Genomic DNA, 26,491 nt, shown 5'->3' with positions numbered 1-26,491 from the left:
TGGTAATCCTTTATATATTGATTTAATCTGTTTTGGGCCCCAACCTTCACTGCAGGTAAATCAAATTAGAATTACAGAAATATTGCACTTTTAATTATAGAGGAAACACTGTAACATGATGCTTGTTTTCATATGAAGCTTTGTTAAAAGTTTTGTTAAACTTTATAAAATTATGATGATGAATATAATTATTATATTATATTCATTTCCATTATCTGCATACCAAACAAATGTTCAGACTTTGATCACAGTCTGTTTATTGGACGGTCCTGCAGTGCACAGTCGTCCCCTGCTGGTCAGGAGGCTCACGCGTCACACATTTATCGCCGGAAGTGTAATTCGCCGCTCTGTCAACGGGGAATGTGGCGCGCGAGAGATCCCGGGCAACGCTGTGTACACACACAAACTTCTGCCTAAAACCATGAAAAATCAATAAATAGTTTAATCTCCTGCTTTTATTTCAAGTCTGGGAGCTTTTTCACTTTCGTTTGTTTCTTCAAATTGCCCGGACGTAGCGTTCATCAAGTCGAAAATGCCCCGCAGACGACAGGTAAGAGCAAATGTAGGTCGCACAAGAGGGTAGTGTTAGCTCTATTAGCACAGATGTCCATGTTCCGCCATATTCCATTCAGGAATCCGACAATTTCACACGCAAAAGACCGGTGTTAGTTACTGTGTTCGTGCTTATATGCGGTCCACTAAGAAGATTAGGACTACATACGCATTTAGAGCTTCCAAAAAGTAGTAATTATATTCACATTAGCTCAGTGGTTTCGCTGATGTTAATAAATATACCCTGGTGGGCGTTAACAAGCAGCAGAATAAAATCTTGGAATTAAACATAGGTTTTGTTGAAATAAAACAAATCGATGGTGGTCGTATATTTGCCGAACGCATTACAGTACAGCAACATTACGTTTTTTATAAATAATTTGACAGTGACTTGGAAGACAAGCTCGACGATGAGCAATAAAAATTCAAATTATATGATTTGTCAATGGAGTTTGGTGCTACAGCCTGTTAGCCGTTTGAGACAACGGCGGCAGCTTTGCTGACGTTGGGGCTAACGGAGCTGTACACATTTTTGGGTAGCTCTTGCTATGTGTGGGCAAGTGTAAAATTCTGTAACCAGCTCGGCGTAAGTTATTTTTCAAATTAATCTCATGTTAACTGTAATGACAGTTGTTACGTCGTCGTCAGCATCATTTGTAGGCGTTCGTTGCATCCTTAGCTAACAGCTAGCTGTCTGTGGTCATTCAAAGCATACGTTATTCAAATAAAGACTGAAAAAAAGCGTTTTCTTACTTTGTCAAAATACCTCAAACTGCACTCAAAGCGACGCTGTCTCCACCATAACCATTCGCAAAACTATTACTGTATGTTTATGTCTTACTGTGCATCAAATAAATACAAATGCTACCCATTTAACGTACAACCATCAGAGGTTCCATGTACATTTGGCTTAATGTTGCATATTAAAATATGTTGACATGTTTATCTTTCGTTTTATGACATATAGGAGATTGTCTCTGTCTCAAAATAACGTTATGTATGTGTGTATTCTTATACTACACGTATAAGCAATGCATATGTTGAAAATTCAACATTGTATGTAACATAATGTGTTAATTTGCCTGTATAAGCAAGTAAATATAGTGTATACTAAGGATGCACAATATTGGACTTTTTGCCGACATATAGGGAGCGCTTGGGCCGATAACCGATACAGGTGTATACAACTTTCCTTTTGCCCAACTGCATATCACATTTAGTCTCTTCTGTATTTGTCATACATATGTCACAGCAGATGTGGATATAAAAAAATGTTATTGTGCAAAATAAATAAGCATTAAAAAATATCTATGAAGGCGCTGGCATAGAAGTCATGGAGGTAGCAGCTTTTTTAGCCAACTATATTTGTCATTAGTCATATTGGCAGATCTTGGTGTGTTTGCCACTATCCGATAATACATTTTAAAGCCAATATCTGCCAATAATTTGGTGCATCCCCAATGTATATGCAGGTGCACACATGTGTGAGTAACTTGGTAATCAGTGTGTTCTTGCAGTTTCAATGGCAGTTGCTGTTGGATCAAATGCTAAATGCAATTTGTGTCCAGGGATTTGCAAAAACAGCGATATAGAATGATTTTTCAGTGAGACCAGTGGAAAAGTCCTTAGATTTTAGCGATTTGTAGTCATGACTCACGTTGCTAAAAGAGTTTTAAGTTTGTTTGCCTAGTTTTAGCTACATAATGTTTTATGTGTTTGAATTTGGGGTGTGTTTGAACTGTAACAGCTTCTCTTACCCTAGTACAGTTTTAGATTTATTGAGTCCAGACTCATCAGCTATCAACAAGCTTTGTTATTTATGTCACTGTCACTTCATGTCAGCTTTTACTAGTTTGTCCCATGATTACTGAATCAGTGTAACATTCCTGTCATTTCACTGTTTGTCCTTGTAGAGACACATGCCAGGGAGTGGTTCAGATGGAACTGAAGACTCGGACTCCTCCGCTGAAAGAGAGCAAACCAATAGTTCAGAAAGCGATGGAAACTTAAACAAGAGACAACGACTTACCAGAGCCTCCACGCGGCGTAGTCAAAGCTCTCAGGGTGGGTCAACACATCCTGCTCATTTAAATCTAATGCTTTATTTGCAGTCTCAGATGTTTCTTCTACATGGTGGTTGTTTGACTTTTTTTTTTGCTTCTCCAGATGCCTCGGACTTGAAACGAGCGGCGGACCACGACGAATCTCCACCTTTGACGCCCACGGGTAATGCCCCTTCCTCTGAATCTGAGCTGGACATCTCCAGCCCCAACGCCTCTCATGATGAGAGCCAGGCCAAAGACCAAGCCAACAGAGACTCGGACAAAGACCTCTCCCATCGACCCAAGCGCCGCCGCTGTCACGAGACTTACAACTTTAACATGAAATGTCCAACGCCGGGGTGTAATTCACTTGGTGAGAGCTCAGATTTGACTTCTAGGACTCTGATTTACACTTTTATTGTAGCTTTTCTTTTGTATTAATCATTGTCTTTATGTGACAGGTCACCTCACAGGGAAACACGAACGTCATTTTGCCGTATCAGGTTGTCCACTCTACCACAATCTTTCCGCAGATGAGTGCAAAGTGAGTATATGTAAAACCCGATCAGTAGTTGTGCTTCACAACATCGAATTTCATCTGTCATCTTCCATTATTTAGTTAGCACCATCCTAATTGAATGCCATCTGTATTTATGCTATTTATACATCTAGTTTCCATGGTGCCTTCTGTGTTAACAGGCAGATTTCTGAGATGTTTTTCATCTCATAGTTTTTCAACTACACTTTAAAAAGCTCCGTTAAATTGTCTTGACCATATGACTCATGTACTGATGATTTAAATATTCTAGAAATGTAAAATAACACATTATATAAGTTGTCACTTTTTAAACCAGAAATATTATAATTATACAGTAAGTTATGTACAAAACATTTTATTAATTTATTTTGTTACATATACTGAATTAATAATTTTTTTACTGGAAAAGGACAAAATAACCAATCTAAACTTAACTGAAAACAGAGAAAAATGACAACTCTGTTGTTTTGGGGTCTGAAACAAGAGTTGTAAACATTGAGCTCTATCCCGTTTTTCCACTGTGTTTTAAAACATAAACATTGAACAGTTTGAAGCTTCAGTTTCCATATCCATCTAAACATTCAAACAAATCAGGAAATAAAGAAAACGAGAAAAACTGTCGTCTGTCGCTGCCTGCACATTTCAGGTGAAAGCCATCAGCCGTGAGAAACAAGAAGAAGAGACAAAAGGACAAGAGGAGAACAACTCACGCCATGCAACTCGTCACCAGGTAGTTTTCTCTTTTTACAAAGGTTGCTGTGGCAGCACTGAGGTTTAATCAGTAAAGATGTAATGTGTGGCTTTTCTGTTAAGACCTTGATAAGAATTGCTGCAGTTTTTTTTGCAGCATTGGCTTGTCTGAAGATTTGGTTGTTGCTGTGCAACAGTAAAAAAAAAAATAGAAAGGAGCTCTGCATTGTTCTTATTTTGTGTGTGGGTGTCACTTTGCCTCATGTTCTGCCAAATGCTCTGTCTGCTCATTGTGTACAGTTTTCCCATTAGAGCTCCAGTAACTAAGGTCAAACAGTACTTCACACAATACCCCTCGAATCCATAGATGTACTGTATAAACCAGGTAGTATGTCTGGCAGTTAGTCTCTTCGCTGGCCGTTTTCATAAAAAGTTAGGATTGTGTAAAGCTGCTGTTAAACTGCTCACCTTGAATTTGGCACTGCCGCTTTTCCTGCCAACATGGCAGCGTAAACAAACTGACTTCCTATCCTTTTTTCTGTGTTGCTTTTCAGACGCCAACATCAAAACAGAGCAAATACAAAGAGCAGGTGGCCGAGATGAGGAAAGGAAGGAACTCTGGTCTGCAGAAGGAGCAGAAAGAAAAGCACATGGTACATCACACTCTCAGACGTGCAGTTTTTATTTATTTAATTTTTCCTGCCGCTGCATCACACACTTGTGTCGTCTCACCTCTGCGCGTCCGTCCGTCTAATCCACAGGAGCATCGACAGACTCACAGCAACACCAGAGAACCTCTGCTGGAGAACATCACCAGTGAATATGACCTGGAGCTTTTCAGGAAAGCTCAGGCTCGTGCTTCTGAAGACCTGGTAATGAGCTTCTACATGTTTTCACCAGTGTTTTTCCATCTATTTTGATTTTACTTGCTTATATAAATAGACAAGTGTTACTCAATTCACCAGTTGACCACTAATTTGTATGTAACCTAACACATGATAATGCTGCTTAGTGCACTAAAACTTCTTGTTTCTTCATCTAAATGTTCATTGGACAATCTTTATTCTTTGTTTACCTGTATTTAATATTTATTTTATTTAAAATAAATAAGTGCAGTACGGACATAAAATCTAGATGACAGGATAAGAGAGAATGTATGTTATTTGGCACAGTACATATAAAATGGACTTTAATTTCATTTTGATTCAAACTGTTCAAATGGAGGGGGAAAAGAAAACTGGCGAAACAAATCCCTGTTTGGTGAACTGATTTTTGTCATCTGCAATAAATATAGCAGTATGATTCAACCTTTAAGTCTACGTCTCTTTTTGACGCCGAGATTAACTTTCTCTCGTGTCGCTCTTGCTGCAGGAGAAGTTGCGCATCCAGGGTCAGATCACCGAGGGCAGCAACATGATCAAAACCATCCTGTTCGGCCGCTACGAACTGGACACGTGGTACCACTCGCCTTATCCCGAGGAGTACGCGCGCCTGGGTCGCCTCTACGTCTGCGAGTTCTGCCTCAAGTACATGAAGAGTCAGACCATCCTCAGGCGACACATGGTGAGAGCCAGACCTTTCCATTATTTACCAAAATCTTCAAGGATATGTTAAAAGAAAATGTGCAATTATGTGTTTATCAATATTAGGAGTTCACAGTGATAGGCAGTAGGTGGCGCCAAAGACAGTGTCACCACAAATGGAAAACAGGCACAGTTTGATAAATGGTGGCGTTTCATTGTAGTAGTAATTGCTTCTTGCACTAAATGGAGTTCATACAAACCTCCTCTCATCTGCTGTATCTACTGTTTTCATTATTCTTCAATTATGTTAGCAATTATTATCATTTATCTGCTATTATTAAAACTGTTTCCGTTGCACCCATTTGCGTCTATCTTTATCGATTCACCCACTTTTTCACCTCCCTCAAATGTTAAACAATTTTAATGTGACATTTCCAGACTTTTTTCAAATGTTCTATTTGCTTTCATGTGTTTTTATTTGCTTAAATAGACAAAATGCTTATTTATTTAAACTGGCTGATGCAAAACCCATCTTACTCATATTTTTTGGCTTTTGTTTTCATTTTGTCATGAGTACTTTGGGATTTTAGATACAGAGTTCTGTAAAGGTTAAAACATAACTTTTCAGATTCTGAATTTTGTGCTCTTTTTCTTTTCTTTTTTAAATCCCTAGAGGAAATAGAATTGGGGTAAATAAGCCCTTACATGAGCCTGTCAATGCTGCATTATGACTCTTAGATCTACATATTAAGCACATCATGCTCATTGATTTATATGAAGGTAATGGCATGTGTGTTTTCAGGCAAAGTGTGTATGGAAACATCCTCCAGGAGACGAAGTTTACAGAAAAGGAGGCATATCTGTGTTTGAAGTGGACGGCAAAAAGAATAAGGTGAAGTCAAACTTAAGAATTCTTCACATTTTCTTTTTGATTCTCATACCTGACACATCAAAACAATCAAATAAGTGACTATAAAGGCTATTTCCTTCCCTCAGATCTACTGTCAGAACCTGTGTTTACTCGCCAAACTCTTCCTGGATCACAAAACGCTTTATTACGACGTGGAGCCGTTTCTCTTCTACGTCATGACTGAGGCCGACAACACGGGCTGTCATTTAGTGGGCTACTTTTCTAAGGTGAATAATGAAGGAAAAAAAAACAAAACATATTTTTGTATGTTAGCACATACAGCTCAAAATGTACCTTCTGTTTATATATCATTTTTAAAGGAGAAGAATTCCTTCCTGAACTACAACGTGTCCTGTATCCTGACGATGCCCCAGTACATGAGACAAGGCTTTGGCAAGATGCTCATTGACTTCAGTAAGTGACACGTGCACTGATAATTATTCTTTATTTAACTGTTACAACAAAGTAAGTGGATTATATGTTTACAGTCTAATAATTGAAGTCACTGATTGCAGATATTGTAATTAAATATTAAATCTGGATGGTAAACGTTTCAGTCTGATCTCTGACTGTGCTCCGTTTTTGTTATATTCAGGTTACTTGTTGTCTAAGGTGGAGGAGAAAGTCGGGTCACCAGAGAGGCCTCTGTCCGACCTCGGCCTCATCAGCTACAGAAGCTACTGGAAAGAAGTGCTGCTGCGATACATGTACAACTTTCAAGGCAAAGAGATTTCCATCAAAGGTGAGCGGCGGCGGCGGCGGCCTCTGCTACAGCAACATATTTACACACACAAACAGATGATGTTTATTTACTGTTGTTGTTTCTGCTCGCTGCACAGAGATCAGTCAAGAAACTGCGGTCAATCCTGTGGACATAGTGAGCACGCTACAGTCTCTGCAGATGCTCAAGTACTGGAAGGGCAAACACTTGGTGTTGAAGCGGCAGGTAAGATTACTTTTAATGTCATTTTACTGAAGAAAAATGTAGAAGAATTGTCACATTTAAATCAAAACTTGACTCTAAAACACCACTAAAAGGCGGTTAAAAGTTTTATTTCACAGTTTTGAGTCAAAGTCGATGTCGGTGCTGGAACTGTGTCGTGAAAAAGAGCCATTAGCTTCTGTTTAGTATTGTCAAGACTGTTTTGTATTTCCCATCATGAGTGACTCATCTGCGACTTTTCAAAACTCATCTACGAGCAGTTTATTAGGTTCAAAATCTTGTACTTTTAATGAGAGGTCAATCGAAATGGATCCACGACACAAACTGAACATGCGTTCGCTCTAATTCGTTTTTCATCTCCGTTGTTCTCACAGGACCTGATCGACGAGTGGAGGGCGAAGGAGATCAAACGAGGGAACAGCAACAAAACCATCGACCCCAGCTCGTTAAAATGGACGCCTCCCAAAGGCACATGAGCGCCACCAACCTCAGGCTACTGAACTTTTCTCACCTCCAGCCTCACCAGCCACAAGTAGCCTCGACCTCAGAACTGTCAATAAATATCAGTGTTTTCTTTCCATTTCTTTTTTATTCTTTTTTTTTTAAAATTCTGCTTCTTCGTGTCACGGATGTTTGTTTTTTTTACTTTTTATATATATTTTAAGCACCATACGTTCCAGTGCGCGAATGGTATGAAATCTGCTTTGAATGTTACATGATAAACATGAATGTTTTTTGCTTTGATCGTGCAAAAAAAGAAAAATGAGAGAAAAGAAAGTGTTCTTTCTTTCAGGAAATGTGCATTTATTTGAAGACGGTGGTTATTTTTGTGTCACGCAGTCATCGTCGGCATGAACTTCAAGGAGAATGACGTGTGTCGTGTCCTCTTTGGTGTAAAATTGTATAGATCATAGTAGTGTGTATGTTTTGTTTTTTTTATATATTTTTGTTTTTTTTTCTCCATCAATACAGGATTTGGATCCATTCCTCTGGTGAACCTGCCAAATAATGGGATTATAAATTGAGATATTCCTAATTTAAAATAAGATTAAAAACAAAATGACAATATAGCTGCACATGGAAATAAAAGCAAACTCAGGTTTTTATACTGACAGATTAAAAAAAAGAAAGTCATACCGTGCTCGTGTTGTTTCTCGGAAACGTCAAACTCGCTGATTGTTTCAGACGGATTTATTCTGGTCAAAGGTTCTGGAATAAAAAAAAAGAAGAAGAGAGAGAGAATAAACATCCAAATGTTTGCCTTGTACTTTTGAGCATAGCTGTTAAATGTCTTTATGAATTTGATATTTTTAAAAGAAAAGTCAATAAAGCTGCATTGATATTTTGAAGAACGACAAGTTTTGTTTATTTTTGGTGTTTTTGTTTCTCACCAGTGCCGGAGATGCTTCTTCCCATTAGGCCCACAAACGTCTCCCCTTTGTTTCCTGCGCGTGGATAGGATTATTGATTAGAAACATGATTGCAATAATAGTTATTTATTGATCTTTTTTTAAGGTGGTTTTTAGTCAAAATCATGTGACGTACGTCTGTTAACTTGAAAGGGTTTCTTAGTATCTGTGGGGTAGAAGAAAAACAAAAATATTCTTATTCTGGGTCTTTTTGAATTAAGCCATTTATCATTTTTATGTAATGTGTTTTTTTTAAAGTGAGGGAACCTGAACGTTTTCCCATTAATCCATAGAAACGAAGAGACTTGGATCTTTTCATCAGTGTGGCTCTCGGGTCCAGTGACTCGTCCTGTCAGGAAATGAAACACATTTCTTTTGTAGCATTATAGTAAAAAATGATACATTTAACTATTTTCCCATATTGACCTTCAAACACTATGGTGTTTATGATGACACATTTCCATTTTAAATTAAAATTAAAATTCAATTCTTACTGTCAATGGTGATCAAAAAAACAAGTTTGCCATTAAACTATTTTCAATTATTTCTTAATACAGTATTTCCAGGAGACTGCCTTGCAAATGAGTTAAAACATATTGTACGCTTGTTTTTGTGTATTTATTTGTAAAATTTTTTTGCTAATCTTTAGTGTCAAATTTGTTTGTTTGAGTTTATTTTGTGAATTGAACTGTGAAGGTGATGAAAGAGCTGAATTTAGGGATGAATTCAGTAAGAAGTAGAAAATGAGTGCGTTTCAGTTCATCTGAATGATAAATTGTCTTCGAGAAAAGTCGAATTATGAAACATTCCAAAAACTTTGAATGGATAAATGAATGATGTCTCAATTGGGCTGAACATTTTGGTTTAAATGAAGTTTCTACACTGACTTATGTGGATCTACTCAGAAGCTAAAAGAGTTCAAATAAAACAAATATTTAGGAAATTATGAAATATTAAATTTAAAAAAATATATATATAAATAGTAATGTTCTAATTCAGGGGATCATTTTAAAGTTTTAAAGTATATGGAAGAAGTAAGAAACTCTTTAAATCAGAATGTGATTTTTTTTTGAATATTTAGTAAATTATGAAATATTCCATTAAAAAAATACAAGCAATAATGACTTAATTGTGGTGAAGTTGCCAAAGTATGTATGTAATAGTTAACAACCAAATAGGGCGATATAAAAAGAATTAGAAGACATTTTAGTTCTGCAGAACAACTCTATACTAGGGATTATTTTACTATAAATAATAATAAGCGTCGACTGACACTCACCTGCCAGTCCGGAGATAATCCTCTTTCCTCCTCCACACTCGCAGTCAGTCCCTGACAGATTTGCAGCAGAGCGCAAAAAGTCACAACAGCGAGGTGAATTCTCCAGTTTTCCATTTCAAGACAGAAAGAAAATCGCTGCGGTTGTGACCTGTGAGGACGTGATGCTGAGTGATTCTGTCTGTCCCATCTGAGAGCGGGGCAGCATTTATACCCCTAGACCCCTCCCCACTAAATATGACCACGCTCTTATCTCTAAAACAATCCAAAAAAAACCTCCAGATTTGTCATATTAGAGCGTTTTCTTTAAACCATAAAACAGTGACATAAAAAAAGATTGACCTTGATGTTTATTTCCTTACGCAGATTTATTATTTGTCTCAAAGACTCTCATGTTCCGTAATAGTTAAGCTTAAATATTGACATATGAGGCCTTTGTTTTGTCCTTTCATTCCCATTTTTACGAGACAGACGGACTAAAAATATTCTCCCTTTGTGACCTTGTGATGTGGACGTGCCTCTTTGATATCACAGGCAAACACAACAAATCACTAAAACCCACCTGCTTTGAAGGCACAGCTTTATTGGCATCTCTGCAGGTCGTGGATGTATTTGAACAGTTGAAATACAGACGCCACCTCTAAAATCTAATTAGGGATGCCTGGAGCTGGATTAGATGTCTTTGTAGTTAAAAAGGTTCATAATAAAATTTAAGAAGAAAACAGAAATGTGCTCATTAGTGATCAATACCAAGATGGAGACAGTCAGAGAAGCTCTGATTTGTCGGTGGAACATTGGTTTTGGTCAATATTGACATTATTGACGGTAAATTAGAAGACGTTTACTGTTGTCTACTCGATTTGATTTATTGTTTCTGAACTCTGTAATACTGATTTATTTTTGATCTCTTACATCAAAGAGAGATGTGTCAAGAACACATCTTTTGAGTGTAACAGTAGCTCTATAAAGGCGAATTTAAAAGTGGCTGAATAAGAAGCTAAAAGGCTAGTATTCAAGATTTTTAAAATAAATATCAAAAAGGACTGAATTTATGGTAGATTATATAGAGATAATTACAATGAAGGAAGTTCCTGAAAGACCGGTGCTAAAGGTGGCTATCTGAAGTTAGCATGGCCGACTACAAAGTTGCTAGAGATTGCTAAAGCAGTGGTGCTAATGTAGCTCCAAAGCAATAGTGGTGTGGTGTCTGCTATTTTCATGGAACATGTTACTGCCAGACTTTTAGGCAATTTTTTAGCTCTTGTGTCAGTCGGCTAAGTTTAGTGCTGCTAGCTCCACTTTAATTATGCTACTCTGGACAATGAACCTTTCTGAGAATCAAAAAGAGCGATGCCGTAGCCTACTTCTATATAGTTCATGGTTCCTGAGATGGAAATGCGCTAGTCTCTGTGTCAGTTCCTTGTTAAGGTTCTTGTGGTGGTCACACCTTCTGAATTTTGGTAGGACTATAAGCTACGGCTAAGTTTAGCGCTGATAGCATCACCTCAATTGTGCTACCACAGACAATTAACCTTTCTGAGAATCAAAAAAAACCCTATCCATTAGCCTACTTCTATTTAGTTCTTGGTTCCTGTGGTGGAAACAAACATAGTTCCTGTTTAGTTTCTGATAAAAGTTATTGTAGTGGTTGGTCACACCTTGCTGTTAGCTATGGCTAAGTTTAGCGCTGCTAGCTCCACCTACTCCAGACAACGATTCTGAGATTAAAAAAACTATCCAATATTTATATTTAGTTCTTGGGGTTCCTGGGGTGTAAACACACATAGTTCTTGATAAAAGTTCCAGTGTACAGCCTGAAATGAACAATCGCTATATTCATTTAAGTGCGTGTGTTATACGTACAGTTGCACGTCGTCGGCTGGGATGTGTTTGTTGATATTTTCAATTTGGCGATATTTGTTTTTCATCTCCAGAGATAATTACACTGTTATTAAACCTTTTTTATGATCTTTACTTACTTAGCCATTTAAATGCTCGGCTTTCATGAAAGGCCACAGAAATGTCTGGAGAGGGGCAATTACTCGACAATCTGCGCGCTGCGAGGACGTCCCACTTGAAACAAAGCTGACACACGCGCGTCCAACGCTTTGATCCGCGCGCGCACACAGGTGCTTCTGACGAGCAAGAAAAAGCGCGGGACAATTAGGCCTGAAAAGCAATTACACGCGAACAGCCCTCGTGTGCGCGTCGTCGGAATCGAATGAAAAGAAATCAGAGGCCCGACATTTGCATTTGAAATGGCTGAGTCACAAAGAGCCTCCATAATGGCAGGACACCATCTCCATGTTGGGGGGGTGAATTAAGGACGCTGCTCCTTCTGCTCGCTGCTGGTGATTCACCACAGATGTTGACCTCTGATCCATCCCGGCTTCATCTTGAGTGACTCTCCTTTTAGTTCTATTCTGAATCTCAGGTGACAAGTGGAGAAAAAGTACTTAAGGAACAGGTCTTACTCTGAGGGCAAAACGATCCTGGACTCAGATTCTGTGGATCCACTTGGCAAATCCGGCTCATCATCATCTCTGTATGACTTTTATTTTGACATAAACTGTTCACAATTCACAATATAAGTCGCAACTATACGATATATACTATAAAGTTTCCATTTCACTGCCATTTAGATAAACCAGACATTTTCAAAAGATATCGCTTTGAAAAATTACCCCAAAACTTCATTCTATATTATTAATTATTTAATAAAAAGAAAAGGCTGAAATGTATCTGGTGACCCCTGAAACAAGGACTAATGTAGGCAAAAGCAAGTCTGGAATTTCACCCATATAGGAGACTAAAGAATATCTCCTTTGAAATGATTATTAATATTGTTATTTTTGTGAAATCTGGATCTCCTTAATCCCCCATTATTTAATTGTAATCAAGTGTGATACTGAATTACCAGATTACTCCTTTAACACAGGTTCCTATTGCAAATGTGTCAGCATTTTCCTGGAAAAACCATCAATCTCACTCAGCTGTGGTTAAAACTTTCACTATGTAATGCTAGTCTTTGACAGATGGTGAAAAATAATGACAGTATCTGTAATTAATATCATCATGAATGATCGATAGACGAGTCCCCTTCTTTGAAAGTTTAAATCTTTACGTCATTTTAATCTCTTTTTCAGTGGCTTCCTTGTCATTTGATTTCAGTTTCACATGAATAACTTTGTTCATCTTGTATTTCTTGGTTACTTGAAGAGTTTTTATTTAACAGTTCAAACCATGACCTTTAAAGGGCGATAAAAAATAATTAGATTTGCACACACACACGCGACATCATGAAAACTGCTACAGTCGAGCACTGAGGGAATGATTTTAACTCTCACTCCTGATACCTGCAGATCAAAAGGTCAATGTGGCAAAAATACAAAAACAGAAATTCTCCATTCTCATTTAATTTTAAAGCAGACAGCATAAGTCGCTCATGCACAGCCGCCTCTGTATTCCCGATTAACTGTTAATCACTAAACGATGGTAAATATGTCCAGAATAAACCCAGCATTCTTCTAAGACCTACTGACTCAGGCCAAATAATCGAGCCCAGAATTTAAACTCAACATGGTGAAGCAGCATTTAGCCGTTATGCTGCACACAACTGGGATGAACTACCAGTGGAACTGAAATTAATCATGTAAATAATTATAAATCAGGGTTAAAAACATCTTCCAATCTTATATACTTACAGATAAGCTCTTTTAAGGCACTTAAAGTGCTTCTTTCTATGCTCTATTTTAGTCTGACCTTTAGTTTTCTGTGTTCTATCATAACTTGGGTACTTTGTTCAGATTGTGTGTTTCACTGTTCTCAGTTATGTAAAAGGACATTTGAGTTGCTCCTGTGTCTGAACAATCACCGCTTCAGTCATGGGAAAGAAAAAAAAGGGAGAAATGGCATCAAATGTCACAAACACAGGAGTTTTATTTGAATGTAATTCCAACCTAAACGTGAACAATAACAGTCATTTTACTGAAGAACAAATTCACTACATTGTACATCAATGCAGGGGGGGATGAAGTGAGTGACCCCCAGTGGGTACAGCGGGGGGGGCTCAGTAATTATGGGTATGTAAGAGTTACATCATCTGTACTCCACTGTAGAGCACCGTAGCCATGACAGCTGAAAATTTAACAGCAGTTTCAAAATGAATCATTTACTGGTTCAGCGACGAGATCACTGACACGATAATCCATTGTTATTTTCAGTCGACTTCAACACAAGACGGTAGATTTTAAAACACATTACTTTTCAATCCATTCATTAGCCAACATTTTTTAAAGAAAAAAAAAATCCTCAGCATCAAAACTAAAATACAATAAAAATTTAAAAAGCCTTTATGCGTTGCTGCAAATTTCAAACTCTTCCACGAATGTCCTCTTGTTCAACCCTCTTTTGCGTTATATCTAATATTTGTATGGATGGAAATGTGTCAAATTGTATTTTCTTCCTCATATAAATGTTGTTGTAAAAATGAATATTTGTGGTTAATTTGTATGGTGTGTGTGTGTCAAGTGTGGCTACTTGACATTTTGAGGTTTATTACATGGCAGCACATTTAAAAACAAAGAAAAAATCACCCGCATACTGGTGTGTTTACAGCACGTGGTTCAGGGACAGGTCCAGTCACTGAGAAGAAACACTGCATGTGCTTATGTAACAATCCATTGAGTGAAACTAATGATTTTTAACATCCAAACTCTCAAAACCCACAACATGATGGTTAACCATAAAAACAATGGCTCTGATAAAAAACAGAAACAGTAGAGGAGCAGATCCAGACAAAAGGAGGAGAAAAAAAATTCACAAATAATTAGCGCGAGGAGTTAGAACTGGAGCGTGACCGGTGGCGCCGGCGGCCAGGGGACCGAGACCTGCGCCGAACTGGAGAGCGTCGCCGCGGAGACCGAGACCTGGATGAGAAAGTGAGAGAGAGGGGGTGTCAACTGTGCTTAAATCACCAGTATTCTGTGTACAAAAAAAAAATCAAGCAGCAAATCACCTTCTCCTCATACGAGGCGGCGTGCGTCGCCACATCGGAGGTGGAGGAGGCATCCGGCGAGGAGGAGACAGCCTGCGAGGTGGTGGGCGCACGGTGGGAGTCAGCACAGCTGTGACTGTGATCTCCTGACCGTCAATCTGACCTGAAATAACACATTCATTTATAAACATTAGTGTCGGCTACACTGTACACAGGGTATAGAAGAGTGATTTCCAGTCCTGATCCTTGGGGACTCCTGACATGCATGTAAAAGGCTGCATTTACATTGCATGGGTCATTTTTAAAAGACAATGTAAAAAGTTCCTCCAAAACAATCAGATACAGGTGCAGTGTAAAAGCAGCCTCAGAGGTTTCCCTGCTCCAACAACACCTGATTCAAATGAATGGGTCTTTATCAGACGAGCTGATAATTTGAATCAGGTGTGTTGGAGCAGGGAAACTTCTGAGGCATGCGGGGCAGTGAACTCTCCCGAGGACCAGGACTAGAAAGCTTTAAAATGATGTCCGCCGTCATGCTCTCCTACCTCCGTCCATGTGTTTCAGGGCCTTCTCCGCCTCGTCGTGAGTCTCAAACTCCACATACGCGTAGCCTTTAGACAGGTGAGGGTGGACGCGGTTCATGGGCATGTCAATCATCTTGATCTTGCCGTAGGTGGAGAAGATCTCCTGGATGTGTTCCTTCAAAGGCAGAGAGAGGACAGCCATTAAAGGTTTGCCTCACCTTCCACATCTACATGACAACTTTATATATTCTTTTAAACGAAATACAGCAGCATCTGATTGACCGGCAGTGACGTGAGCTGTGCGGTGTTGATTTTACTCACCTTGATGACGTTTCTCGTCAGCCGGCCCAGGTAGACCTTGGTGGGTTTGGGTGTGGGGCTCCTGCGTCTTCTGTCCCTGTCGTCCTTCTTTGCCGATTTTGACCTACAAACATTTGGCAGAAGACGTTTCAATTTTTTTGAGTAGTACAAGTACAAGAATATTGGCATTAAAATACACATTAAATACCAAGAGAGATTAATTCATGATGCAGATTTCACACTAAAATACAGTATATATGATGTCAGAATATAGTTATTGGTTCATTCTGTGTCTGCAATGACGATCAATTCCTCAGCTACTTTGAATTGATTTTTCAATTTGAACACACTTTTTTTTTTAAATAATTGAGACAAGTATTTTTCTGCTTCTTAAATGTCAATATTTTCTGGTTTATTTGGTCCATATTTTTAAAAAAAACGGTATGATTGACTAGCTTTGTTTGAATTTTAATTTGAAACTAAGTGTGCTAAAATAAAAGTGGAGAAATAGGTACAATGTTTTTCATAAAATATAGAATTCAGGAAGAGGAACATCAACACAGACTGAAAATACCTAACTAAAACTGTATTTAAACAATGCAGTTTGTGATATATTGACAGTCTTTTGCTGAACCTTGGAATTTATTGATTTATATTGTAAAGACTTGACCCATACTTTGAGCGTGAACGCCGTCTGTTGTTGTGGCGCTGGCGGCTGGGGCTTGGTGAAGAAGAGGAGGAGGAGGAGGAAGAGGAGCGGGAGCTGGACGAGCCCGAGTGGCTGGAGGCCGAGGAGCTGGAGCCGCTGGATGATCCGGAGCTGGAGCCTGAGCTGCTGCTGGAGCTGGAGCTGGACCTAAACATGGGGTTAGTAGTAGCTAAAGTCAACACAGGACACCAGTGACAATATTGACAGAAGAGAACCACTTCAAAAACAAATCGAGATCTCTGACCTGCTGCTCCCAGTGGAGGCACTGCGCCGTGTGCGGTTCTTGTCACGGCTCCGGTCTTTGTCAGCACCTTCTTTCGTGGTTCCTGACTTCTCCTTGCCTCGCTGTTTACTCTTGTCATCCTCCTTTCTCTTTGTCGGGGAAGGCGCCCTGTAGAATGAGATAAAGTGTCAAACATTTGATTTCTTAGAATATATGAAATTGAAAACACTGAAGCTGTTCTTAATCTCTCACATCTGGTGTTTATAAGCAGTAGGATTCAAACTTGTTTGAGACTTGTGTGCACAGGTGTTAGTTTGAATAATTGGATAAAAGGTATTTAAACAAGACAAAAATTATCAGATTGTTGACATTTGGGATAAACCATTGTAGAAGCAGACATAATTAATGAATCTTTTGGATTTAGGAAACAGATCAACGTTTTAAACAATTTTCTGCATTTCATTACACAATAAATAATCGATAGTTAAGAAAATTCATCCAATTAAAAAAACATTGTTAGCTACATGGCAAAAAATATAATAAATGTACTTGCATGGGATTAAAAAAACAGTCTATAAAAGTGCTATAAATGGTAACAGTAAGTTGTTGGGGTTTGATGGGGAATTTAAATTGGCCACCATTTAGGGGGAAATTAGTAAATCAGTAAATAAAAATTTACTGTAAGTTTTGGCCACACAAAACTAGCATGAGGAAGTGTCTACTTTTAATGTAGATCACACCGTCTACTAGATATGCTGAATTTAAATTGTGAATACTTGCACCGCGATGAAGGTAAATTGTCGATATACGGTTCGGCGCTAGTCTAAATGTAAAAATGGCCTCCCAAACTCGATTGCATCTAAAGTAAACATGCATCCCATTTAGGGCAACGCGAAGTAATCAGAAGCAGCGTTGACTGCTCAGAATTAGACTCACTAACATGAACATTTAATAATGTACAGAATGGCGTCAATACATGTAATTAAACAGGTGACCCGTATATTTATGTGGTCCCTCTTTAATTACGCGATATGTGAACGCTTGATCGCTCATAATCTTCCAACTCGGAATAGAATGAATTACGTATAAACAGCGTTATCTTAGCGCTCGGACAAGTTAGCATTAGCTAAGCGAGCTAATGCGGGTTTTTAATATCCTTAGCCGGTATTCGGGTGTGCGAATTTCGAGTGAAAAATATTGCACTTCTTCAACACTGGAACGTGTGTATTGCTATTTATTACACATTTATTACCAAAGTCAGAAATATTGTCAAAAAAACGGTCAGGTTTACGTACATCTTTATGCCTCCTCGCTGCAGATGCCGTCGCCGATCAATGACGTAATGCTTGTGTTTGCTGTGAACCAATCAGTGAGCTGGACGTAATCAGATAGTGACGTTTTGTTATGGTGATAATGGGTGCCCTCGGTAATGGCTGTCAGGATAGTTTAACCTACGTTCACGTGTTATATAGCTTATTATCGGCACTGACATGTTTAATAACAGTAAAACAGTAAAATTGCTGCCATGGTGTAACCATAGACATTTTTAATTGGTTTGGGATTATTACGTGGCGCGGCTCAAGCTGAGAGTGTGCCTGACAGGTAAGCCTGAGGACATAATTTACGTCATTCATCGACATAGCGGCATCGAATGAGGATATGTATTTGGTTTCACTCGAGCTAAAACTCCCTTATGTAAACTGTAAAATATGTTTAAATTATTAAGCGACGTGTGAAATTTTAGCTATCGCAAGTTAACCGTAGCTCTCATAAGGGACTGCAGAAGGGTACAGGCAAGTGCCGGCGTCACGTGTACTCCTCGCGAACACCTGGGTCTAAGATGACCTCAACGGGTGAAACTAAGCCAGGAGACACCAGCAGACCCTCAGGCAATGGCAGGACTCTCGCACTGACGGTGTGCTCTGCAGGCATTGGAGGCACCTTCCAGTATGGCTATAACATCTCAATCATCAACGCCCCCACCAGCTACATCCAGAGCTTCATCAATGACACCTATGTTGAGCGATGGGGCACAGGCTTGGACATCCCTCAGGTGACAATCTTGTGGACTCTGATTGTGTCAGCCTTCTCTCTGGGAGGTCTGATTGGGGCACTGCTGGCAGGTCCCATGTCCGTCCACTGTGGCAGGAAGAATTCGCTGCTTGTGAACAATGTCTTCTTGTTCGTTGGAGCTATTCTTGTGCTCACGTGCAAGGCGGCAAAGTCTTTTGAGATGATCATCCTCGCCAGGATCCTGGTGGGGATAAACTCAGGTGTGAGCATGAACATCCAGCCTATGTATTTTGGGGAGAGTGCGCCCACACACCTGAGAGGTGCTGTGGCTTTCTCCTCTGCTGTTTTCACTGCTTTTGGGATTTTCCTGGGTCAGGTGGTCGGACTCACTGAGCTGCTGGGCTCGAAGCCTCTCTGGACTTACCTACTAGCTAGTAACACTTTGCCCGGACTGATCCAGCTGCTCACTCTTCCCTGGTTTCCAGAAAGCCCTAGGTATCTCCTGATTGACCGGGGAGACCGAGAAGCGTGCCTCCACGCATTGGGCAGACTCCGTGGTGGAGAAGCTCCTGTTTTGGAAATGGAGGAGCTATGTCGAGAGCAGCAGCAATTGGTAAATAACAGATCTGGGGCTGCTTCCAAGACACCCTGGTCCCTGTTTAAAGACCGTGACTTGAGATCCCAGCTCAGAATAGTCATGGCTGCCAGCAGTGCCATGATGCTCTGCGGCAATGACTCCATCTACTTCTATGCTTCCTACATCTTTCTGGAAGCAGGTATACCTTCAGACAAAGTTCAGTATGCAGCCATTGGCACTGGAGCGTCTGAACTAACTGCATCTATACTTAGCAATCTTCTGATTGAACGCATGGGCCGTAGGTACCTTCTTCTTGGAGGGTACAGTCTAATGTCTTGCTGGTCTATAGTTTTTACCGTCGCTCTGATCCTCCAGAGTCGTGGGGTGGCGGGAATGCCCTACTTAAGCATGGTATGTGTTTATGCCTACATCCTCAGCTTTGGCTTAGGGCCTGCAGGAGTGACGGGGATCCTACCAGCTGAGATATTTGATCAGGCGGCTCGACCGGCTGCTTACATGATTGCCGGCTCATTAATGTGGCTCAGCCTGTTCTTGGTAGGAATGTTGTTTCCCTTCATTGTCAACGGCCTGGGGAACTTCTGCTTCCTGCCTTTCTTGGTGGTGTGTTTGATATCCGCTGTGTTTTTGGGGTACAGCGTTCCAGAGACTAAAGGCAAGACACTGGCCGAGATTACATCTGAGTTTCAGAGAAAAAGGGATACGAAGAAAAGTAAGCCAGGGAAGCAGGAGGATGGGCCTGTGGAGAATCACTACCAGCTTGGTGCAGCCTCCTCCTTCACCTCCTTAAAGCAATATCCGGGTCCGAACCCAATGAACGAGGACAGAAATTTGATAAATTCTAGCGAAAGAGTAAACGAATCAGACCATGCGTTTGGAGTCATTGAATGCACTTTATGAGTTGGGCAGATTGCCATATAACTTTAATAATGATAATAATAAATTAAATGTATTTATGGTTAGGAGCTTAGTCCTGTTGCAAACTAACACAATATAACAATATAACTAAAAAGACAAACATGCTGCAAATGCAGATACACACTGCAAAAATTTATGAAATTGCAGAGAAAGAGTTTTTTTTTTTTGAATGAATCTCCTGGAAACATTCCTGTTGAAATCTGTGCTACTTGCAGCATGCAGCGCTAAATTCAAATCTAGTGTGTCATTAGTACATAGGAAGGAAATCCAAAGTACAGCAGACAAGAAACGGCCAAATCAATCAATCAAGACAATAATATACCTCAAACGCTGCCTGATATTCCAACATCATGCTCACTCAAACTCTGTGAATGCCTTACAATCATATGGACAGTCCTTTAATTTGCATGGATTATAGGATACACATGGTACTGTATCAGAATGTCACCTGTTTATTTCTATTTAAATCTCTTGTTTTTTGATGACGTTTATCCAGTTCAGTGATCCATGTACCTTTTTTGCATGTGGTGATTCAAGCGGAAATGGTAGCATTACAATCTGGCATCTTATACTTGGTTAATTCCACAGGTTGCCATGCCGATATTTATGTATTTAAACTATATTAGATAGACTTTGTTACATTTTAAAGCTGCAGGGCCTAACTTTTGATGATTTTTGTCCCACCTCTGTTTGGTCTTCGTGAATAGAAGTGATGTAACATAATTTGTTCAGTACGTCCTTTATCTGAAACCAGGCTCTTTCAGAAAGACTATTTGTGTGCCTACAGTTGCAGTGCAGGGGTGGGCGGAGGCAAGAAGCGTTTATCCCATCAAACCACCGAAAAAAACGCTTGTTTTTTTTTGAGAATTCAGTTCTGAAGATTTATTCTGGGGCACTTTTCATTCACACGTCAACCCCTTTTTACACTTGTCTAGCATAATGTCGCCGCTGCCTCTGTCAGTCTCGACGTGAAAGAAATCACTTCCTGTTTGCAGCGTGGGAACGTCGCCAGTCGCCACGAGATCTAAGCACTGCCACACCGAGAAACACAGAGAGCACTGTGAACTTACTTGACAAAAGTTTCAACATAACATAAGTTAGTTTAATTATTTTAGTGTAAAAGTTACACACTGCAGCTTTAACTGCACAAAGTCTACCAAGACATGTATTTATAAGCAGAAACGACAATTCAACCTGTACTGCACTAACAGCATGCACAATGACACTGACAACAGCACCTGAAATGCAGTGCTGCAAACCGTCCAGTAGGAGTCACCATTGTTCTTTTTCCTCAGCGTACCCTCACCGACGCACACAAATCCAAAGCTGTACTGTATGATGTAGAAATGAATGACAGATGTAACACCCAGGCGAGGATGACACTTTTAAATTCAACAGCTGTCGGCTTTACCACCTTTTTGCAGTCCTTCTGGAGACCGTCTGTCACAGTGTGTGTGTGTTCTCTGTCATCCATCACATTTGTAGCGTAGAGTCACAGATATTTATTTAAGATGCTCTCAGCTGGAAATAGAAAGCTATTTATTTTTTTTTAAGATGGAGTTCATATCACCATATTTATTGCCTGAAAACTTACCCTTATATGCTGGATTTTAGGGGATAGTTTTGTTGAATTGTAATGTTCGATGCACTGTCAAATGCTGTATTTCATAGTCAGTCACTGCATTAATACAACTGTATTTCAATAAATAAAACATGTCCAACTACTTTGTTAATTACATTTAATGACATCACTTAGGCTCCTTTTGCTCCGCGCCGCTTTAAACCAACTGCTTCTACCCACTCCCGTCCAAAATTATGCCGTAATTTTGATTATTTATGGAAACAAAGTGCTGTTTGAGAACGTCCGACACCGAAGTGGGAAAAGGTTGAAGGGTGCTATTTCATAGACTCATGGAAATGATACAGCAGTGACAAAAACAAGATTCACATTAAGTTTTGTGCCCAGACATGTGGGTTGTGTGTGTACGTATAAACAAAAGCTGCAAATAGCAAAACAATATAACCCATATTAATCTGAATCCATAAAAAATTGGAACACCTTTAAATTTGTTCTGTAAAACATCTTAACGCCATTACTTAACTGCTGAAATTAGCATTAAAAGCAGCAAGAGACACAGAGATGATCCAGGCTTAAACATCTTCATCAGCACAAGTAATATTAACAATTTGCAGCACGCTGCTTTGCGTCGTCCCGGGCACTGACCAATGACTAATGATCTCATTATATGAAGCACTCACTGGCCACTTTATTAGGCACAGCTGTTCATCTGCTGAATTGTAGACGTGCTCATGACGACCTGCTGAAATTGAAACTGATAATCAGAATGAGGAAGAATGGTAATGTAATGGTGCCGATATTTCCGAATTAAAATATCTCTAAACATAGAAATCTCTCAAAGGAGTAAGAGGGAGAACACGTTTTTTTTCCCTTCCATGTGAACGCATGTTCCACACATTATGCAAAGTGTGGCTGCTTCCTGTATAAACCGTAGCCCTGACCCATGAAAGAGCCTTCGTAACGGAAAGTAGCCACACTTCACCACAAGTGTAAAATAAATTGGTTTTGCTGGTAAGGATTGAGTAGCCGCAGAGAAGATAACAATACCATGCTATGATCCCACGCTGCTTCTTGACGTCATCAAACAAGAGACATACATTTCATACTGTGCGTTTAAGTAACATGGTTGTTGGTGAGTAGTGCAGAAGCTGCTACTTTGGATTTCAACTGCAATCCTGGCTAGAGTTTGCAAAGAATGGTCTAAAAAGGTGAAAATATCCAGTGAGCAGCAGTTCTCTGGGTGACAATGCCTTGTTGATGCCAGAAATCAGAAGCAAAATGGCAACAGTAGCTCAAATGTGCCACTTTAGGTATTAGGTTTACTATGTACCTAATAGTGTCTAGGTGAGACCCTGCATATACAGCACATGTCCTGTAGGTTTAATTAGATCATTTGCTAATTAAATCTTTATTTAAGGTCATTACTTGAACTTGTTGAAGCCAATTTAACCTCTTTTTATCTCATCAATCAACTTGAACGCAGTAGGATAGTTTAAGATAGATTAACAGCGGTGCAGTATGTGACCGATGCCTGTTTCTCTTCTGGGACTCACTGCTGAGATCATTCAGGACTGCTAATGCAAAACCATGAAGTTATCTTGACTTGGCTGGTTCCGACACCAACTCTTGTGTCTTATATTCGTGCTGCAGCTGAAGAATATCAAAGAGACAGCTTGTTTTCTTGAGTACTTTCCAGATTATTATGTCATGTCAATTTAGTGCCATGTACGCTGACTTTGTGTGTAAATTTGCTGCGTGAAAAATTTGCACCGCGTCCTGTCGAGATGACATTTCAGGTCCGAAATTGGATAATTCGGTTGATGATCTGGCTCTATTTGTGGCATTTTTTTATTTTTTTATTTTTTATTTTTTTAAATGGATGAATGTCTGAGGTTGATTGCATTGATGTAACTGTTTGAAGGACATGTACTTTCTCCTGCTGTGAGCGTTTCTGGTACTCAGTGATTTGTTCCAGGTTAAAGTGAGCCAGGACAATTGATCATTGAAAGGAACTGACAATGAGGGACATGGTGTGTGTGTGTTTGAGTGCAGGTTTCCTTTGGCAACCAGAAGTGCGGTGCAAACAAAGGGGGAAGTTAAGAGTCTTACCTCTAATTGCACTTCCTGTTCCTTTTAATGAAAATGTGAGAAAAACACATGAAAACTGAGCTCTAACATCTAAAACAAAAGAATAAACCAACTAAGGAAACAACAGAGTTTTGAACTCTGCATTCTCCCCATTAAATGTTAGGTATTTGCACAGGAAGTTGACAACCTTTAGTGATTTGTGGTTCCTGTTTTCATTCTTTGTAAAGTGCGATATAACACTAATGTTGGCCTATATGTTACGTGGTGGTGCAGTGACGTAGCATTGTTGCCTCACATCCAGAAGGTCACCACGTTGGATCCCATGTTAAAAGCCTTTCTGTGTGGAGTGTGCGCGTTCTCCTGGTGTGTGTGCGGGTTTTCTCGTGGTTCTCAGGTTTCCTCCTACATATAAGCCTATAAATTATCATATATATACATATATTAGTCATATATGCTATGAAAGAATATCAAGGCTGGAAGTACCATGTATATGAAAATGGGATAGTTTGAAATGTGAATCTTAGGAAGTAGGACGGGGCGCCACTGGCTGCAAAAAATAACTCGATTTGATTTAAAGTCTGTGGGGAAAATGAGCTTCTACTTCCCTTAATTTAAAACGTCAGTCACTAGTTTAAACTCTTCTTCAATAGAACGTGATGTCAATTTTTATATTTCACATTTATATATCGTTAGACTCCCATTTCTATACAGATATTTTCCATTTGTAGTGTTTGTTCCCAGCATAGGTGACACCTATTTCTTATTTCATACGTGGTCTATGGTACATGAGATGCAAGAACACTTTGACCACCATCCTCTAACTCCAGAGGTGACCACTTTAACCACTAGGTCATCTGTGGTATGTTGCTCAATTATAATAAAGTGGCGCTGAGAAATGATCGTAGACACTATTGTATTGTAGTGTTGCTGTGGACACACGTGTTAATGGGTAGAGTTTTATTCTGTGTCATTTCATTACAAAACAGAATGATGATATTAAGAAGCGGAACGTGTTTCACAGTGAACCTCATCATATGAGCAGATACCACGGAGAAATGTCATTATTAGTGTTTGACCTTTGGCAGAAAGGAAGAAGAAGAGAGGCCATGATGTATGTATGTATGTGATGTCGGCGTCGTATGGAATAAACGGGGACGAGAACACGCGACGGCAGGATATTAAACCTGGAGATGGTTCGATCAGCGTCGTCCAGCTCGTATGTGATTAATAGACTGTTTTATGTGTGAGTTATTACTTTGGTTTTGAGCGCTGAGACTCGGCACTATCTCGGTCAAGGGAAAGAGGAAAATCAAAGTCATGCATTTTTTATGTGTTTTAACGATCGACAAGTCGCAAGGTTAAAAGGTAAAAGTAAGCAGTCCTGGAGAAATATTCCAATACAGTAAGATTATTATTCCGTATGAAATCTGTGTATGAAAGCTAACCAATACTTTTAGATTAAAAACGGTCGATGTATGTAAATTCTGTTTTATTCTAATAGGAGTATGAATTAACTCAGAACGCGACACAAATTTGACGCACAACGAGTTTACATTGAAAGACAATGCACACGCGAGAGAAGTCGTGATTTTCTCGTGCATAGTTCTTGTGGGATTCAGACCCCATGTGATTCTGATTCTGCTCCACTGCAAGAGACTGAAAAAGGACAAATGTCACAATAAACTCTCTGGGAATCGCTGTCCTCCAACCACTAATATCTGGTGTCCCGGTCTTTGCTCTAACTGCAGTTTCACCCAAAATGTGATTGACAGCAAACGCAGCCTTGCGGCGGCCATCATCCCTGCACCCTTTCCAAGGTGGACCGATCTGGAAAGTCAGAAACAATTTAAAATGTGGGACATTAGTTCAATCAGTCACGCGGACACGGGACGACCACTTGGCGAGTTTTACCGTTTACTACGGGAGGGATGAGAACTGCTTCCTGCGATACCTTAGCATGGTTAGCAGACTTAGCAGGTGAAAAACGCCTGTAGTTGGCATCAGAAAGTGGAACAATGCTCCACGATAATTGATGGGTGAAAGAAATGCCACTTACTTCTCTCTTGAGGCCAAAATACACCAACAAATGGAGCTAAAGTGATCCCGCGGTACAATAGACTCAGTTGGTGCGGCGCGGAAATTTGCAGCATTAGTTTCAAGCTCCTCAGGTCAACTCTCTGCTTTGGTTGCTTCCACTGGAAAATGTCTGCAATTCAGATATCAGTTTTCACTTCAAATCTATTTGCTGCTGATCAAGTTGTCCCTCTATGTCTGAGCTGCAAATTGTGGTGTTTTGCTGCATCACTCCCCGTGAATACAGATGAGATCTTTGCCCCGGTAACTGCTGTGTTTGTGACAAAACCATACATAATATATTATTTGAGCAGAACAGAGAGAATCCTGTTGAGTGCAGGCTTTGACAAAAACAGCCATTTAATCAGGCATTACGACAAAGATCTTTCCTTTTTGTTCATTTGAAATCTGTGTACAAACAACACAAATAAAATGCTAATGCCTGCAACTGAAAACCACCGCCGCTTTAAAACATGCATGAAATGTGTGTGTGTGTGTGTGTGTGAGAGAGAGAGACAGACAGCAGGCATAACTCAGCGTTTTTAGTGAGTAAACAAACAGCTAAAGAAGGAGGAATGGTGAAAAAAGGA

The 26,491-nt window shown here is 39.6% G+C and overlaps 3 protein-coding genes across 5 annotated transcripts; 2 read left to right on the top strand and 1 right to left on the bottom strand.

Annotated features, from left to right (window-relative positions):
* Nucleotides 1–360: 360 nt before the first annotated feature.
* Nucleotides 361–7,813, top strand: kat7b (K(lysine) acetyltransferase 7b). 2 transcript variants are annotated; one of them, XM_044014736.1, is made up of 14 exons: nt 361–550; nt 2,466–2,616; nt 2,719–2,967; nt 3,056–3,138; nt 3,779–3,862; nt 4,377–4,475; nt 4,584–4,694; nt 5,194–5,385; nt 6,148–6,237; nt 6,342–6,482; nt 6,576–6,669; nt 6,851–6,997; nt 7,095–7,201; nt 7,573–7,813. In XM_044014736.1, exons 1-14 carry the CDS (start codon nt 533–535, stop codon nt 7,672–7,674), a joined length of 1,668 nt encoding a protein of 555 aa, XP_043870671.1. In that variant the 5' UTR covers nt 361–532; the 3' UTR covers nt 7,675–7,813. The 2 variants fall into 2 exon arrangements, with proteins under 2 accessions (XP_043870671.1, XP_043870670.1); XM_044014735.1 differs by having other exon boundaries at nt 5,191–5,385.
* A 5,991-nt stretch (nt 7,814–13,804) lies between these two features.
* LOC122759650 (RNA-binding protein with serine-rich domain 1-like) lies at nt 13,805–17,998 on the bottom strand. Of its 2 annotated transcripts, XR_006358288.1 has the most exons (8): nt 17,931–17,998; nt 16,657–16,803; nt 16,380–16,559; nt 15,725–15,827; nt 15,425–15,578; nt 14,901–15,042; nt 14,613–14,811; nt 13,805–14,531 (listed from the first exon to the last, which is right to left on the bottom strand). XR_006358288.1 is itself a non-coding variant. In XM_044014611.1 (7 exons), coding segments are annotated over exons 1-7 (828 nt in total). In that variant the 5' UTR covers nt 17,933–17,998; the 3' UTR covers nt 13,805–14,711. The 2 variants fall into 2 exon arrangements, 1 of the variants encoding a protein (XP_043870546.1); XM_044014611.1 differs by having other exon boundaries at nt 13,805–14,811.
* A 196-nt stretch (nt 17,999–18,194) lies between these two features.
* On the top strand, nt 18,195–20,814 carry LOC122759649 (solute carrier family 2, facilitated glucose transporter member 11-like). The gene has a single exon (XM_044014610.1). It carries the CDS (start codon nt 18,476–18,478, stop codon nt 20,141–20,143), a length of 1,668 nt encoding a protein of 555 aa, XP_043870545.1. The 5' UTR covers nt 18,195–18,475; the 3' UTR covers nt 20,144–20,814.
* Nucleotides 20,815–26,491: the final 5,677 nt, after the last annotated feature.

This window comes from Solea senegalensis, linkage group LG18, assembly GCF_019176455.1.
Source record: "Solea senegalensis isolate Sse05_10M linkage group LG18, IFAPA_SoseM_1, whole genome shotgun sequence".
NCBI classification, from domain to species: Eukaryota; Metazoa; Chordata; class Actinopteri; order Pleuronectiformes; family Soleidae; genus Solea; species Solea senegalensis.
This window is presented reverse-complemented; position numbering and strand designations above follow the sequence as displayed.

Coding starts and splice junctions, on each gene's coding strand:
- kat7b (XM_044014735.1), top strand. Junction 3,863..4,376: donor GCCATGCAACTCGTCACCAG/GTAGTTTTCTCT, acceptor GTTGCTTTTCAG/ACGCCAACATCAAAACAGAG. Junction 6,483..6,575: donor TAGTGGGCTACTTTTCTAAG/GTGAATAATGAA, acceptor TCATTTTTAAAG/GAGAAGAATTCCTTCCTGAA.
- LOC122759650 (XM_044014611.1), bottom strand. Junction 15,828..16,379: donor AGACGGCGTTCACGCTCAAA/GTATGGGTCAAG, acceptor AAATGTTTGTAG/GTCAAAATCGGCAAAGAAGG. Junction 14,812..14,900: donor CCGCCTCGTATGAGGAGAAG/GTGATTTGCTGC, acceptor TTTCTCATCCAG/GTCTCGGTCTCCGCGGCGAC.
- LOC122759649 (XM_044014610.1), top strand. CDS start 18,476: ATGACCTCAACGGGTGAAACTAAGCCAGGAGACACCAGCAGACCCTCA.